General features: G+C 34.5%; 1 protein-coding gene across 5 annotated transcripts in view; it reads left to right on the top strand.

The window, feature by feature from the left end:
- Positions 1-17725, top strand: part of csmd3b (CUB and Sushi multiple domains 3b) — a 370548-nt gene that overhangs the window by 206002 nt on the left and 146821 nt on the right. For all 5 annotated transcript variants that reach the window (XM_042745476.1, XM_042745479.1, XM_042745477.1 and 2 more), the window contains 3 exons: positions 1575-1696; positions 12876-12979; positions 13521-13633. In XM_042745476.1, the coding sequence (XP_042601410.1) occupies positions 1575-1696; positions 12876-12979; positions 13521-13633 (339 nt within the window). The remainder of the gene's footprint in view (positions 1-1574; positions 1697-12875; positions 12980-13520; positions 13634-17725) is intronic.

Raw genomic sequence — 17725 nt, 5'->3', positions numbered from 1 at the left:
TTATTGCTGTATCATTCTGTTCTAAAGACTAGTTGGATTAATCACAGTTATTTTAATTATTAGCACAATTATTATATGCTTGGTTGTTAAATAAAAAATTTGGTTTATTATGGTTTATTTATTTAATTGCTGAAAAAAGGTATACTGTATGTGTGTGTTTTAATTAAAAAAGTAAACATTTTTCATATTTTTAAATCATTTGTTTTATTTATTAGCCAATTATTCAATCTAGGGAAAAATGTTTTTAAAATACCATGCATTATTTTTTTAAACATTCCCTTTTTTTAAATTGGGGCGTGAAAAATATGAGAAAATGTGACTCAGACTACATTAAACAAGAGATTGCTTTCAACAGGGATAAATATGATTTGTGCCAACCACAATGTTTTTAGCATAGTGAGTTATTGGCTGTCGAGAGCATGAAGCTTTTGAGATTCAATTTTGTATGATGAACACTTTTGGTACTCGATGTCCCACTTGCTGTCCAAAATGAAATCTAGTGGGGGGGGTTTTGTTTGTGTGTGTGTGCTTTTTTTTTTATATATACAGTACATGTAATGCATGTGAGTCACAAGATACATCTGTAACATGAGATAATAGTTTATAAATTGCCAAGCTGCATAATATGTTATTATTAATAAACACACACACACATTTTGCCTTCAGCTCTCACTGGCTGCACATAGGTTTATTGGTATTCCTCCCTTATGACTGTTGATAGGTGATTCACGCAAACACCTCATCAGTTCAAGCTAAAGTTTATTATGGATGCCAGACTGGAGAGGGCTTGTCACAGGATACTTCTCTAATTAGGAGCCCCTTGACGAGAGAATGACTTTCAGAGGAAAAAGTATGCTTTTGGGCCTGAAGGAGCCTCACGGATCCCCTGCGCTTGCCTGAGATAACGAGTTATTCATTTTCAAAAGCAATCAAGATGTCAGGAGCCGATAGTGAAACCTGCTGCCATTGGAGATAATGCCTCCTTGTCTTTTCATCAAAGCCCTGTCGCTTTGACATCAACCATGATAAATGTGGTAAAAATACAAGAGGCTGGATTTGAGAAGGCATAAACCCGCAGTCGTCAATTTTAAGATATCACTGTCACTGGCTTTGGGAGGGAAACACCAGAGCGTGTCTACTTAGCAAATTATAACTGACGTTTCTATATTAAGATGACGAATCAGGCCCAAGTGTGTTTGGCTTAGCCTGCTTCGAATTAACTCGTTTAGCCGGCATGAAGTTAGTCATCTGAGGATTTGATTGGATTGCTAATCGTTGACAAATTAAGACGGTCATGGATGACTGGTGGAGGCTTGTGGCTTATATTCCAATATGAGCCGTGCAAATCCCGCAAAAACATTACGAGCGGTAAGTGAAACTCAATCCCTCGAGATGGTGGGGTCGTAGACTTTTTTTCCTAATTATCGAATCAATAGCAAAAAACATTATGTGGCCGCTGACCGCAGCTGAAACCAATTAGCTGAGACTTTGACGTTTTTGAAGAGAAAAGGCACTTTCCTGATTTTTTCCTTCTGACTGTTTTCTCTTTTTTTATCTCTCTCTCCTCTTTACAGTGAAAACTTGTGGATCTAATCTTCAAGGTCCATCAGGGACATTCTCCTCACCGAATTTCCCCATTCAGTATGAGAGCAACTCCCAGTGTGTGTGGATCATCACAGCCAGCAACCTAAACAAGGTACGAGCAAAGATGTGTGTTTGATAATGCTCTAATGCCTTTTATATTCTATATCATTCACAGGTTTTAATTTTGAAGCCAAACATCACCGACAGGAATGACTTTTAATTCATTCACTGACTAATTCACCTGGCTCAACCAATCCAGTTTGACTTCAGTTCATAACTGATAATCAGCTAAATTCACAATTGATTTTGAAAAGATCGGACATGACTAACCAAATGTTCAATTAAAGATGAAAGCTCTTCATTGTTAGGCTTTTGTTACTGAGATGATAAATATTTAAAAAGTACCAGCTTGCATGTTTTTGTTTCTTTTCTTTGAGCAATATACCCACCAGAAGCATCATGCCATTAAAGTGGATTTTAAATTAAACTTCCAAAATGATGTCATCTTTTAGAATTAAATCGCATAATTATTATAAGCATATACTGTGGAAGAAATCGCCCATTCATATTTAACATGTCCAATAACATTTCCATCGTCCACATAATACTGAGATATCAGTATTATTTACTCACTCATATCGCTAGAAAATCGATTAATACTGTGTAAAAAAATTTCCCCCACTTCTATTTAGCAAAGACACATTAAACTGATCAAAAGTGACAGTAAAATCGTTTATATTATTACAGAATATTTATATTTCAAATAAATGCTGTTCTTCAGACTTTCTATTCATTAAGCAGCACAGCCATTTTCAACTGATAATAATAAGAGGAAGTATTTTTTGAGCACATATCTGCATATTTGAATATTTCAGAAGCATCATGTAACACTAAAGAGTAATGAGTGCTAAACATTTAACTTTGCCATCAAAGGAATAAGTTACATTTTAAAACATATATTACAAAGAATAGTAAATTATAATATTTCACAGTGTAACTGTGTTTATTACTGTGTTTTGGTCAAATTGGTGAACATAAAATAAGAGATTTATTTCAAAAACATAAAAAAAAAATGATGTTATAGTGTAGCATTTTAAACTGTTTAGATGTTGTATGTGATGAGAGGCTGAACTGTTTGTATCAGGTGTCCAAAATTCTCCTACCACTCTACCAGCCCTAGTGGTGCCTATGTTGTAACACTGTATTCCACAGGTTGACATTAGTATTCTGGTGTGACTCTGCTCAGCCTCTTGTACAGAGCCTGTGGTGATGCTGTCGCTGTATCAGAGAGAGAGAGTGCATGGGCGTCTGCTCCTTTGACTGCCCTGCTTCTCCTGGCCTTCTGTGTGATTGCTCCTGGTCTCCTCCCTTGTCCTTTTTTGTGTGTTATTGTGGCCTTGCCCCCTACAAACAGCTCCCAATCCATCCCTTCTATCTCACTAAGGCCTTACACTTTTATAGGGAACTGCATGATGTGCTTTGTTAGTTATGTGTGTGTAAAGGTGAACGGTGTCTGTTTTATTGCTCTTGTGGATTTTATAGCCACACTTCAGTTTAATTCCAACATTTTGAGATGCACCTCTACAACAGCTACATTGAGGGGAGAAAATGTGAGTGTGTGAATGTGTGCAGGGAGATAATCAGTGTATCCATATGTGAATGAGAGAGAAAGAGCAAGGTGATAATTTTGTGGAGAGGAAGATTCGGTTATGAACAGACATTGGAGGAAAGTCATTCTGATTTGTCTTAACTATATTTCAGTTCCATCAACACTTCTTTTGAGTTTGAAGAAGATGTATTTGAATAAATGTGTAGAAATATGGATAATTTTAGTAGTAAATATAAAACACTACAAATTTTGGACAGGATGAAGTTAATAATATTTTCATACTTGTTTTGAATTCACTAAAAAGGACTGTTTCAAAAGAGTGTTTTGCTTGGGAATCAGATTTTGGTATGTTTTTTTTTTTTTTTATCCAGTAATATGAACTTTTGGGAGTCATTTACTCAAGAATCAGATTTCACTGGTTTTTGATTCACTCAAACAGACTGGTTCATACGAGTCATTAGCTCAAAAGAATTTCACCGTAATTTTTTCTTCTTCTTTTTTTTCACTTAAATGATCTTACTCAAAAGAGCTCTTCCCTTGAGAATATGTATGCCTCTGATTCACTATAATGGATCAGTTCATAAGAATCATTATCTTGACAATCACACTTCCCTAGTTATACTGTATTTATTTGAATCACTTAGAAGAACCAGATCATAAGAATCACAGTGTTTTTTTTGTTGTTGTTGTTTTTTTTAGTCATTTGAGAAAAAATCCAGCTCATGAGACTCTTTCGCTCAGGAATCGAAGTTTGCTGGTCTTTTTTTGTTTTTGTTTTTTTTAATTGGTTTCTCAACCTTATGACATTTTGATTGATATCCCTCTCCCTTCCAGTTGTAATGACAGCTAGCACTTCAGCCATGTCTGTATTGTCATTGCAGGACCTTGCAATTGATTCCAGGTTATGTGACTCACTAGCATTGCAGTTCATCTTGAAATAGCAGATCTATTGAGTGCAACAAACAAAAAACACTGAAAATTCTTCCTAACCTCAAGTCAAGGCCTCTGCGATTGACTCTTGCTGTGGTGGAATGATATACAGAGGCAATAAATGAAAACGAACAAATCCTTTTCTAAGTTTACAAAGTTTCACCTTCTCCTCGTTGGCCTACTCATAGGTCTATAAAGAAGTTTTGTTCTTATCCAGGTACTTTTAGGGGGCAGTTTGTGAAAGTGATCATCTCCTACATTGACTGCTCGTTCATACATTTTCCCCAAACTTCTACAGGGCTGAAATCACCCAAGGTTTTAACTGGAAAACTGTGTTTTACAACCTAACTTTCTCAGGACCATTTAGATGTTCAGAAGGCCGTGATGAAATCGTCTGGACATTTTCCCATCGTATGATGGATGGAGGGTAGCATGAAAGCCTTGTGGGCCATAGAGATTTTTTTTTTTTCTTTTCTGTTCCTACTTTTTTTCAGTTCGCATTTGACCACTTTGAAAGGTCTGGAGCTCTGCCAGCATGAATAGAGACGCTTGTGTTGTTTTCTTGCAGCCTTGGCTTTGGCGTGTTGTTTTCAATAAATCAAAGAGTTTGTAGACAGTACTCCAAGAAAAAGGGTTTTGTTTTTTTTTTGTTTTCTTATCCCTATACCCCCTCTTTTTTGTAATGGCCGGAACAAATCATAAGAGTCATTCGCTTAAAAAAAATTAAAAATAAAAATAAGACAAAGGACAGAGCATGAAGTTCAATGAACACACCTTTGTGCAAAGGGGGCATGTTGTCACACTAGGGGAAATTTGCCATTAAACAGCTTATTTTAGGCTTTTCAGCAAATTTAAACAGCAAGATGAAATAGAAATACTTAAACAGCAAAAAATTATAAAATACAAATACATTGTTTTGGCCAACCGAAAAACAACTGAAATACAAAGCTATAATTGCAACAAACAGCAATTGATGTTTTAAATAGATAAAATGTGAATGAGTATATTAAGCTTAGCACCTGTGTGGCGACTAGCCTCTGCCTTTTAAAAAATCCTATATTCTGCCATTATGGTACCAAGTCTAATGTACTCGTCCCCATTTTGTTTTTGTTGTTAAAAAATATATTTTGATTTTTTTTGATTTTAGAGTTTTGTTATTTGTAAAACACTTTTCTGAAAGTGCAATTAATTGGTAGGTTTCACTAAATGACAGGAAAAGCATGTGGCAAAAGCCATTCATCTACAGAAGAGAAATGCATTTGGAGCCCAAAGGTGTGTTTCAGGACACCAGATCAGAGATTTAAATAGAGCTCGGTCAACCAACAGACCACCCTGTTTCAAGTGAGAAATTGCTAATTGTCTCTTACAGCCTGGGAACATCATTGCTCACTTATTTTTGGCAGACAATTTTAGGGTGGCGATTTATTTATATTGCACTCTGTGCTTTAACCTTGGTTAGAGTGACTTGATTGTGTCAGGGCTTAATTCAATTTAGAGTCCATTGTGATGCCTTTGGATTGTGAGAATGTGGGATACAATGTTTTTTGTTTGTTTGTTAAAATAGTTGAAAATAACACACGGATCACTGGTTTAACAAGGGATTTGCTAACTCTGTTTAACTCTGTGCATATAGAATCAAGGTTGTTGCATCAGGCATACATTGGACCTTATTCACAAGTCGAACAAATTTCTGTGTAATTTGATCATAAATGCAGTACATGCATTGAATTCAATTGGACAATTACAAAGAAATGGTTTTATGTGTGATTTACACAGTAATTGGCTTGTGTTTAATGAATAAGGCTCAAATTGTGTACATCCTTGTTTATATTTGCAGCTGTTGAGTTGCATTCTCTAGTTTTAAAGGATAAGTCAGTATTAAACATCACTCTGTGCATTTGTAGGTGTTTTTTTTTCAGAGTTCAGTTGTCCATTCTGAATGGAGCATGACTTGATTTATCAAGCAGAAACTAAAATGCTGTCGCCCCATTGGTCTTTCGGTGGAGATTGATGCCCAGATTGGGCATTAACCTCAGACGGAGCATCAAAGGTCACATCACGATGGGCAGAAACATATGTCCCCTCATCCATGTTGAGACTGTTCAGTTCAAGTTGTCTCTTCTTTTTTGTTTCTTCTCTTCTATTTTATTTATTCATTAATTTTTGTGGTTAAAAAAAAAAAAAAAAAAAAAAACGTTTGCATATTATATAACAGTAGAAGCAGTTAATATAATGTATAAAAACAAATAAAAATAATAATTAAAAAAAGATGCATAGGGAATGCATTGTAGTTCAGGAAGGTGCATAGTTGTTTTGTGATCTTTTCAATCGTGGCTTTTATCTGTGTCAATAATGGGATACCCAGAAGCACATTTTTCAGCATGTATTCTTTCCCTACATCATGCTCATATCAGGGGCTTTATTAAAATTTTTTTTTGGTTGGTTATTGATTTTTTTTATCTGTGATGAAAGGAAAATGTATCTTTCTTCATAGTGTGTTCCTGTCCTTCTGGGAGCGAGAACAAAACAGACCAATTTTGATGTTTTGAAGGGAAACTAAAAAATTTAATCTGGGATTTTAAAGGCCCCTGTTGTCACTGCTTGTGATCATGTAAATATTCAAATCATTATTTTCATCAAATTGTTCAGCCACATTTCAGCCAATGTTGATTTTGTTAGAGGAAAGACTCCATCTAGTTCATGTTGTTGTAGTTGTTTTTGTTGTTGTTGTTTTTTTTTGTTATTATTATTATTCTAAACTACATTTTCCCGCTAAATGTCATTTGTTGGAACAAATATGAATTACTGTCATTTTGAGGCTATAACGTTTGTTCATCAGTACTGTCGTTTGACATGGTCCTGACTTGACAGCTTGCAGTGTGCTGGAGGGCTGACATGATAGTACTGAAATTCTGCTACAGGTAAAACTACTGAAATAGACTCATTTGAGTGACATGATTGAAAATTCATTGAACAGAAGAAAGTGAACATGATGGTAATAAAAACTCTTTATATAAAGCTTCTAGGACAAGGGAAAATAAACAGAACGCAGTGTTGAACTAAAGCAATAAGCCATGACAGATGACAGTGATTTACTTGTACTTTTACTTTTTTTTCTGCATAACACAAACACAAATGTAAAATCAATCGGACACAGCCTCAAGTGGCTTATTACATTTAATAAACAGCAGCAATCACAGTAGGACTATAATATCATTAAATTACATATATTAGTGGTAATAATAACAATAAACATATTGTCTCTCGTACGACGGGCACAAGTTGACTGTTGTGCTATTAGTTCTTTAAAATACAGCATATTCAGACTGTTTTATAAAATGAATATAAAAAAAATGCTAATTAATAATATTGGCATTACTATGAATTTTATAATCTAAAGCATTTGTTTATTTTGATCACTTGCTTATGATGTACTGGTTGAAAGTTCCTTCTTGTATTGACCTGGACAATCAGAGTTTGAAGTACAATACTCAACATTTTGCTTTGCAGCAACCTTGTAATTTTCTGAGCAGTGGCCAAATGATGGTTTTTGCTCTCATTCTTGTTTTTAAACTGCATCTGTGAAATGCTTGGGTGATACTACAGCCATAAGTCCACGCTGGCAGTAAATCCCAGCAGGATTGTGTGACAGTTGAAGTAGTCTGGCTTAGGGAAACCAGAGATCCCATCTCTGTGAACCTGACATCCAGGCAGCTTGTTTTCTGTTTTCACCTTGAGAAAGCATCAGATCCCCTTGTGTATGTGTGTGCTGTTACATTTTTGTGTGTTTGGAGGACTTGTATATCCGTTCTTTGTGATTAGATGTGAATGTTGAACCAAACAATATTATATATACATATACAAACAATTTAAATATATATATATATATATATATATATATATATATATATATATATATATATATATATATATATATATATATATATATATATATATATATATATTATTATTATTATTATTATGATTTTTTAATTTTTTTGCCACTCATAAGCTTGTGATTGGTAAGATTTCACCCAAGCCCTTTTATTTGATCAAAAGTACAGTAAAAAATAAAATAAATAAAATAAAAAATTGGAATAATAGAAATAGAACTGTTTTCTCTTAAACTCACATGATATATTACCATCAATAAGGATTCAGGATTCTTTGATAGAAAGAATGAATTATTTTATTATTTTATTATTTTATTATTTTTTTATTTTATTTTATTTTATTTTATTTTATTTTATTCAGTTTAACATATGGTTTTTTTTTATTTTATTTTATTTTTCATGGTTCCAATTCCCAGGAAACATGCAAACTGCCAAATTGCTTACTTGGAATGCAAATTGTTTTGAATAAGCATCTGTTAAATAAATGTTGAACTGGACAGATGTAGTTTTTCTAAGGGACAGAGACACAGTGACATGCACTGTCACCAATAAAGTAGAAAATCCCATTTACGTGAACATATTATTATACGCTCAATAATTGTCTCTATTTAATGCACATTTGTGTGTGTGTGTGTGTGTGTGTGTGTGTGTGTGTGTGTGTGTGTGTGTGTGTGTGTGTGTGTGTGTGTGTGTGTGTGTGTGTGTGTGTGTGTGTGTGTGTGTGTGCTTGTTTTGGTGTGTATGTGTATATGTCTGCTCTACCGACTCTTACACTTGTTTGAACAACATCAAGCCAAACCAGATTCATTTTCCGAATGCTGTTTGAATAGTCATTCTGGATTATCTTTTAAAACAATGGCGCATTTTCATGTTTGATGGAATAGACCTGTCTGTGTGGTATATCGGTAAATGTGCTGGAGCATTTTCACTGGCCTCTCTGCTGCATTGTAAAGTCATAATTCTGCTCTATTACCTTATTTCTTCACAATTCAATACTCTGGTCTCAGCACCTCTCTTGCTCTCCAACAAAAGCATTAGCTTATGACTCCAATCACCATGACAACCGCAGGCAGGCCAAGTCACTGAAGTCAAGTTCCTGTGTTGATGTGCTGTGTGGCTGATCTGGGATCAGGTTTATGGATTCTTTTACGCTGGTATCCTTAATATTAGATATCCAGAGATCTCAAATCTCATTCCTAACTATTTCATCCCGTTAAATCCTGCATCTCTGCCTCGGCACTGCATTTGTTATTTGGTGACCTTTAGTGAGACAGGGACTCTGGAGTATTTTGTATTCAGTTACATGGAAAAAACAAGTTTATTATCTGTGCCGAGGTGCTGTCTGAGCATCAATCATCAGTCCTAAGTAGCTCTCATGCATCCATACCTGCTAAGCCCTGGCTATGGTAAAGAGCCCATCGCCATGGCAACTAATACCTCCCAGAACCTCTCAATGGGTTAATCAATATAGAAAGTTCAGGCCTCTCCAAATGCCTGTGGCTCTTCCACACCTCTAATCCCTGTTTCTAAAGCCTTGATCCTCCTTTCCCACCTACCAGTCATCCAAGAGTTGCTCTAGTGTTCAAATTACTACATTTGAATAAATCAATTGATTGTGTTAAGTGTAATGGGTACAATTAGTCTGATTTTCATAATGATTTTTTTTTCTTTCATATGGACCAGTTTCCCACAGGACAGAGATAAAGCTGGAAGCACAAAGGCAGGAAATAAATGTAAAAATCTCCCATTTAAAGGGGTCATATGATGTTGCTAAAAAGAACATTATTTTGTGTATTTGGTGTAATTAAATGTTTTTGCAGTTTAAGGTTCAAAAAACATTATTTTCCACATACCACTGTTTCTCCTCTATGCCCCGCTTTTCTAAAACACGTCCATTAAAAAAAAAAAAAGCTAATCGGTCTGAAAAGTGAGGTGTGCTCTGATTGGCCAGCTATCCAGTGCTTTGTGATTGGCCGAATGCCTCAAGCGTGTGATGGAAATGTTACACCCCTTAACATACTGTGATGCGTGTCCCAGTCAGAACACCGGCTTGCAAGACAAAAGAGGCATTTGTTGCATCCAGTGGGGACATAATTACGGATTATAATGACTTATACTGTGTTTTTAGACATTGCGTCGCACTGCATAAACATAAAACCATGTCTGCATTTGTGATTGGAGAAACAACAAACAACAAGCGATACTCTACACCAGTGGTTCTCAATTCCAGTCCTCGCTCCCCCAGCTCTGCATATTTTGCACGTCTCTTTGTTAACACACCTGATTCAGATAATCAGCTCATTAGAAGTGAGCTCTGTGCATGAACTGTGTTCCCATTGACATGATCCCTACACAGTGTTCACTGCTCCCTACTCCCTGAGCAGGGGAAATCTGTTGAAGTTTACCTCACTTCGGAACATTCATTCACGGATTTGCGCTGCACAACGTTTTCACACACAGACAAGTGTGACATCATATACCTCTGTAAATAAATACAATTTAAAGGGGAAGTTGTGGCCTAATGGTTAGAGAGTTTGACTCCTAACCCTAAGGTTGCGGGTTCGAGGTCTCGGGCCAGCAATACCACAACTGAGGTGCCCTTGAGCAAGGCACCGAACCCCCAACTGCTCCCCGGGCACCGCAGCATAAATGGCTGCCCACTGCTCCGGGTGTGTGTTCACGGTGTGTGTTCACTGCTGTGTGTGTGCACTTTGGATGGGTTAAATGCAGAGCATGAATTATGAATATGGGTCACCATACTTGGCTGTACAGTATGTCACGTTACTTTCACTTTTACTTTTAAATTCACGTCTCGCACACTTCATTGCACTTTGAATGGAACATATACGTTCGCTTCGAGCTGGAATCATGGCAGAATATCCTGTGATGTCCACTTCGCAGGCACTTACATTTGAATAGAACAAATGTCTGAAGCCATAAGAGAAACACAAAATGTGTAAAGCAGTGAGGCGCGAGGACTGGAATTGAGAATCGCTGCTATAAACTGCTCAAAACTCGCGTTTGAATCATCGTGGCAAATCCTTTACATATGTAAACGTACTTACAGACTGTGAGTCAGAACAGCCGGCATTGTAGTCTTCTCTCCCAGGATCAGGTAACAGTCCTCCATAAAATGTGCTGCACACTAAATATTTGGGATGAACTGTTCTGGAACAGTGTTGTAAATACAACTTAACCACTTATTTCTAGTTGCGTCCTCTTTTGGAAGACCAAACAAAGTAGTTTCGCTTTCAGATCGAAACGGCATTTCCACAACATGGCGCTGGCGGCAACAGCGAGAATAAAAGTAATGCCTTGTTTCTTTGCATGAACATTTGGGCAGTGTTATGCAAAGCTTCCCACACAGTGATGTAGACATGTGGGTGCGTGTTAGAACGAGCCATTTTAGAAGGGTGTGGTTGACTCTTAACATTTATAAAGAATATCTCTTTGGATTTGAGACTTTAGTCTTTGCAACTTTACAGATCTTCTTTATGTACCAAGAGAGTGTAACACTCCAAAGAGAAAGGAAAACTTGAAATCGCATCATATGACCCCTTTAAGCAATGATTGCTAAAAAGAAAAAAAAAAAAAACTTATAATAATAATAACCTTGACTGGTTGGCTTATGATTACATTCTTGCTTAATAAATAAATAATAATAATAATAATAATTTCTTCTCAAAAAATATTTTATTTATTTGTGTTATATGTAGCCCATTTAATTATATATAAATAATATAATATAATATAATATAATATAATATAATATAATATAATATAATATAATATAATATAATTATTAGACTATTAGAAGCACAAAGGCGGGAAGTAAATTTAAAAATGTCCCGTTTAAGCAATAATTGCAAAAAAAAAGTAGTGCTAATAATAATAATAATAATAATAATAATAATAATAATAATAATAATAACAATAATAATAATAATAACCTTGACTAATTGGTTTATGATTACTTTCTTGCTAAATAAAATAATAATAATTTCTTCCCAAATATTTTTTATTTTTATTTTACAGCCCATATAATTATATCTGATAATATAATAATAATATTATATGATAAATCTGACTTTTCATATTGATTTTTTTTCTTTCATAAGGATCCGTTTTCCACAGGACAGTGAGAAAGCTGGAAGCACAATGGCTGGAAATAAATGTAAAAAAATCTCCCATTTAAGTAATGATTGCTAAGAAAAAAATGTAGTGCTAATAGTAACCTTGACTGGTTGGATTATGATTACATTCTTGCTAAATAAAAAAAAAAAGTAATAATTTCTTCCCATTTTTTTTATTATATATGATAATAATAATAATAATAATAATAATAATAATAATAATAATAATAATTAGTCTGACTTTTTATATAGTTTTTTTTTTTCATAAGGATCCATTTCCAACAGGAAAGAGAGAACGCTGGAAGCATAAAGGCAGGAAATAAATGTAAAAATGTTTAATCAATAATTGGTAAATATGTAGTACCAATAACCTTGACTGGTTTGGTTATGATAACATTCTTCTGTTGAGCACTATAAAAACCATTACATTTGGTGTATGTAAAAACAAACTAAATTCTCATTTCAATTTATGATGTTTGTTCAGTAGATGCATGTTCATCATGCTTGAATGCTCAAAGCAAACTCGGGTACGTTTTCTGGAAACTTTTTCCTTCTAACAAAGGTGACGTTTCTTTATTCTCTACCAAATTCAGTAAAGAGAGTTTTGGCCATTTCTCTCTTTTTCTGTTTCTGTCAGCTGACAGGATTCAATTATGCAAGAGCCATAAAGTTTAATTCAGTTCATTTGATACATCACTAAGCATTATGCCTCATTTCTGCCGACAGGTGATTCAGATTAACTTTGAGGAGTTTGACCTAGAACTGGGCTATGACACACTAACCATCGGTGATGGAGGGGAAGTGGGAGACCCAAAAACCATTTTGCAAGTGTGAGTTTCTTATCCACAGTCTGGGACGGTAAGATGATACATAATTTACACAAGTAGGACATTCTGTGCGGTTCCTGAAACAGTTTCCCTATCAACCGGTCTCATTTGCTCTGGGCAGTGTTCGTTTGATAGGAATGATATTCCAGGAACAAAAATGTATGTTGAATATCCTACTGGTGTAAATAGCCATGTTATGTTTTCAGAAACCATTCAAATGTTTGTTGTTCTCCTTTGCCATCCTTCTGGATGTGTTTGTCTTAAGTTATGAAGAGCCATGATACAACGCATTTCATCAAGTTAATCCGTATCTGTACAATACTAGTCAAATATTTGGCATCAGAGATTTTGAAGACGTCTTTGTAGACAAATAAAAAATTTGATATATGATGCATTATATAAATTATAATAAAATTAATTCTTAGTTTCGACAACTATGTAAAATAGCAATAAGTAATGGGTAGGTGTGCTCAACCTTTTGTCTGCTATTAAACAGTATGATCTGCTTCTGTTTGTTTGTGTCTAATCTCCCTTTTCTCATCAGTCTGACTGGCAGCTTTGTTCCTGACCTCATCGTTAGCATGACCCATCAGATGTGGCTTCACCTCCAGTCTGATGAAAGCGTGGGTTCTATAGGCTTCAAGATCAACTACAAAGGTACAGTACCTGGATGTGAATAATATATAGTCACTTTGGGAATGGTCTAAAAAAAAAAACACTAAAAAGCAAACAGTCATTACTCAAAGGAAAAATATATGTATGTATTATTAATACAGGTTTGTGGTTTACTTGATCTCGGTTACTGGTGATAACCACACTAGTGTAAATATAAGTTAGACTTGACATTCATTGTGAACAAATTAATTGTCATTCGAAATTCTGTGACTGTGGCAGGCCCGGTTCTACGGGGGTGCTAGAGGGTGCTAAAGGGTGCTAAGCACCCTCAAACGAAATTAAAAGCACCCTCACTTAAAGCTGTATCATTGGCATTTTATTGCAGATATGGCAAACTATCCAGTGCATTATGGTTTGTGCTTAGGAGATCAATTTCGTTTTCAACGTGTTTTTGCAATGTTGAGCAATGTAGCCAATCACAGACATATAGACTATCTGTTGACTTCTTGAATCAGAGGCGTTTAAGTTAGAATCCACTCACCGCTCAAATCGCCGGAGGTTTTTTTTCAGGTATTGTGTTCAGCATAAATCATCTCATTACAGGGGCCTAAATCACACACTTTTTTGGGCAAGTGTGTTCACATTGAGGTTTTCAAAAGCCAGTATGAATAAATATAGGCTTTAAATTCAAAGAGACAGGATAGTCTGTGCATGATCTGATGTTTTATTCGGACCCAGAATAAGGTGAGATTAACATCACGCGCTAAATACTCCATGCAGTGTGTGTTTCATTCATACTTGCACTTATATTATGTGATAAAAAAGTGTTTGTAGTATATAAACATTAACAAATCATTATTATTATTGTCCAGCAGTTATCTGATTTCTAAGCCAATTAAAAGCTATAAATTAGAGAAAAATTAAAGTTGCCTATACACTACCAGTCAAAAGTTTTTGAACAGTAAGCTTGTTAATGTTTTTTAAAGAAGTATATTCTCTTCACCAAGCTTGAATTTATTTGATCCAAAGTACAGAAAACAGTAATATTTTGAAATATTTTTACTTGGCTATTTAAAATATCTCTTTTCTTTTTGAATATATTTTAAAATGTCATTTATTGTGATTTCAAAGCTATATTTTTAACATCATTACTCCAGTCACACGATCCTTCAGAAATCATTCTGATATTCTAATTTGCTGCTCAAAAAACATTTATTGTTATTATGTTGAAAACAGCAGAGTAGAATATTTTCAGGTTTGTTTGATGAATAGAAGGTTCAGAAGAACAGCATTTACCTGAAATAAAAATCTTTTGTAACATTATAAATGCCTTTATTTTGACTTTTGATCAATTTAAAGCATCCTTGCTAAATAAAATTATTAATTTCTATAATTTCTTTTCCAAAAAATAAAAATTATACTGACTCTAAGCTTTTGAATGGTATAGTGCAGGGGTGGTGAACGTCAGTCCTGGAGATCCGCAGCCCTGTAGAATTTTGCTTCAACCCTAATCAAACACACCTGAATAAGCTAATCAAGGTCTGAAGGGTTATTAAAAAGCTACAGGCAGGTGAGTTTTAATTAGGGTTGGATGTATATGTATATATGTATATGTATATGTATATATATATATACATACATACATACATATACATAGTTAGAGCACCCTCACTAATTTAAGAAGCACCCTCAGTAATTTGATTCTGGAGCCAGGCCTGGACTGTGGCAACCCTATTGTCAAGGTTAAAAGGAGGAAGTGTGGCAGGGTGATAACAAAACACCCAAACAGCTTCATTTGCAACTGCAAACAAACAGAGAGTGAAAACAGTGTAGACCAAAATTGTACAAACAACCTGTCTGGCATAAGCCCAGATTCAATCAAATGTCCAACCTTCATCCTTGTTTTCTGATCGAGTGAGAAAGTGTTTTTCACATCCACTGCAAAGCTGTTTAGACATCAAAAGGCCAGACATTATTTACCTGGACATGTCCACTATTTCCTGCATGAGTATTCAGCATACATTCTTAGTAGTCAGTGTGCATAAAAGCGAAGCAGTTCCCACAAATCACTTCAGTGGTCTCTGCTGAATGCACGGCAACTAACTTTCATCCCGAACACATGAGCTACATTCACTTGATAGAAGCAGCAATCCCTACAAAACCCATATCTTTGATTATCTCTCCTCCCTCAAGGTTTTGTAATAAATTAGTGTCGGGGTGATGAACAGCGTGCCATTCAGTATAATGAGAGAGACTGACTGAGGTAGACAGAGAAAGAGACCAAGAGAGCAAATGAATCCCCTTAAGTGCAAGACCAGAGAGAGAAAAAAAAAGAAACAAAAAAACACAGATTACTGTATGATATCCCTGGGAGAGTTGGGCAAAATATTACAGATTGTATTAGATTTGTCTTTTTTCCTTTGTCTTCTCTACACCTATTATAATTCATTTCATCTATGCCACAGACAAGCACAGTGGCTTTGTTTCTTAATTTTCAATTTCTAGGTAGACCTAATTGGACTTGTCAATCATAAATGCATGATGGTCATACATGAGGGGATAAAAAATTCTGTAGCTTGGACATACATAATGTAGCATGAATAAGCTTTCAGTGCGCCACTGTTAAAATATATAATATGCCATGATTAAAATAGTTTGCTGAGACTGGCGTGAAAGGATGAATTGTGAGAAAATTGTCATTTTAGTTAGATTATACTATGTATTTATAGTTTCATTTTTTATATTTATATATACAGTATATACAGTGTATATATTAATTTTATATATATATATATATATATATATATATATAATATATATATATATATATATATATATATATATATATATATATAGTAGTTCAATATATTCTTCATGTATATACCATCACAATGTCCTATTCTAGAATAGTATTTTTAGAATTATTCTAATAATGTGGAGCTGTTATAACTGAAAGAACATCATGAGTAAGGTTGAATGAGATTTTGAATGTCAGATTCTGTTATGTGTTCCAAAGCACAGATAAAATGAGAGCCCAATGTGGACACATATGATATATAATGTGAGTATTATATGAGATATATAATATAAATCAAGAGACCTTTGAGGAATCCAGAAACAAAATGAACTCATTAATGGTTCACAGCGCTCATTTATTCAATGGAAGAAATATTTAAGGTTTTCATTGTCTTGTTCCCCAGTAGTTCATTTACCTGTCAGGTTACGATTTTGCACAAAAGGGTCCCTTCAACATGAAACAGACGTGGTTATATATTTAAAAGGATGATTTGAATGCAAAAGTTAATTTACAGAGGCTTTGATGTGATTCTGTGATAAAAATTCCTTTAATTTGCATTTGAGTTTGATTTCAAAGTGCAAAACCAAGTGTTTACCAATGTTTTATCTGGCACATAAAAACTTTATTTAATAAATAAATAAATAAATAAATAAATAAATAATAAAAATTTATTGGCAGAATAAAGAACAGTCAAAGTTACGGCCCATTTTTGGGTTGTTACTCACTATTTGAGAAGCACTGCCCTAGAGCACAGAAGAGATATATTTTATCCCATTTAGGAGTGTATACTTACAATACAAATGCACTCCATTACGCTGACGTCTGTGACAAATGCATAATCTACATGGGTCATTAATTGTGTTCACGGTGACTAAAGTTTGATGGCTACATTGCACTTGTTAATACAGCTACATCTGTCATTTTCCATCGATGAATTTACACCCTTATGTTTTACCTCTGAGGTTGCACAGTGTTCTTATTTCTTGTGACAAACTTAATGACATAAAAACATAACACATTTACTTGATCCCAAAGGTTCAAATTAACATATTAAAAGTGTAGACAAGCACTTCTGAAGTGTTCCATGATTTGTATTCATTACCATGCAAATCAGTCTATTATTCTTAACTCTGGCAGTCTCATTGTTATTTATACTGTATACATTTTGGCAAATAAATAATAAAAAAAAAAATTTAAAATCTAAAAAGACAAACATCACTCAGTTAAATAAAGGCATCAGGGCTTTTGAGTAGTGCCTGAACTGTTAGATTATTAATTTTTAAATAATATTTTCCTTGAGCACATTTTTATGTTATTTTTTAACACCTCTATACAGT

The sequence above is a fragment of the Cyprinus carpio genome, chromosome B19 (genome assembly GCF_018340385.1).
Source record: "Cyprinus carpio isolate SPL01 chromosome B19, ASM1834038v1, whole genome shotgun sequence".
Classification (NCBI taxonomy): Eukaryota; Metazoa; Chordata; class Actinopteri; order Cypriniformes; family Cyprinidae; genus Cyprinus; species Cyprinus carpio.
Note: the sequence above shows the minus strand (reverse complement) of the source record. Positions and strands in the feature narration are given on the sequence as shown.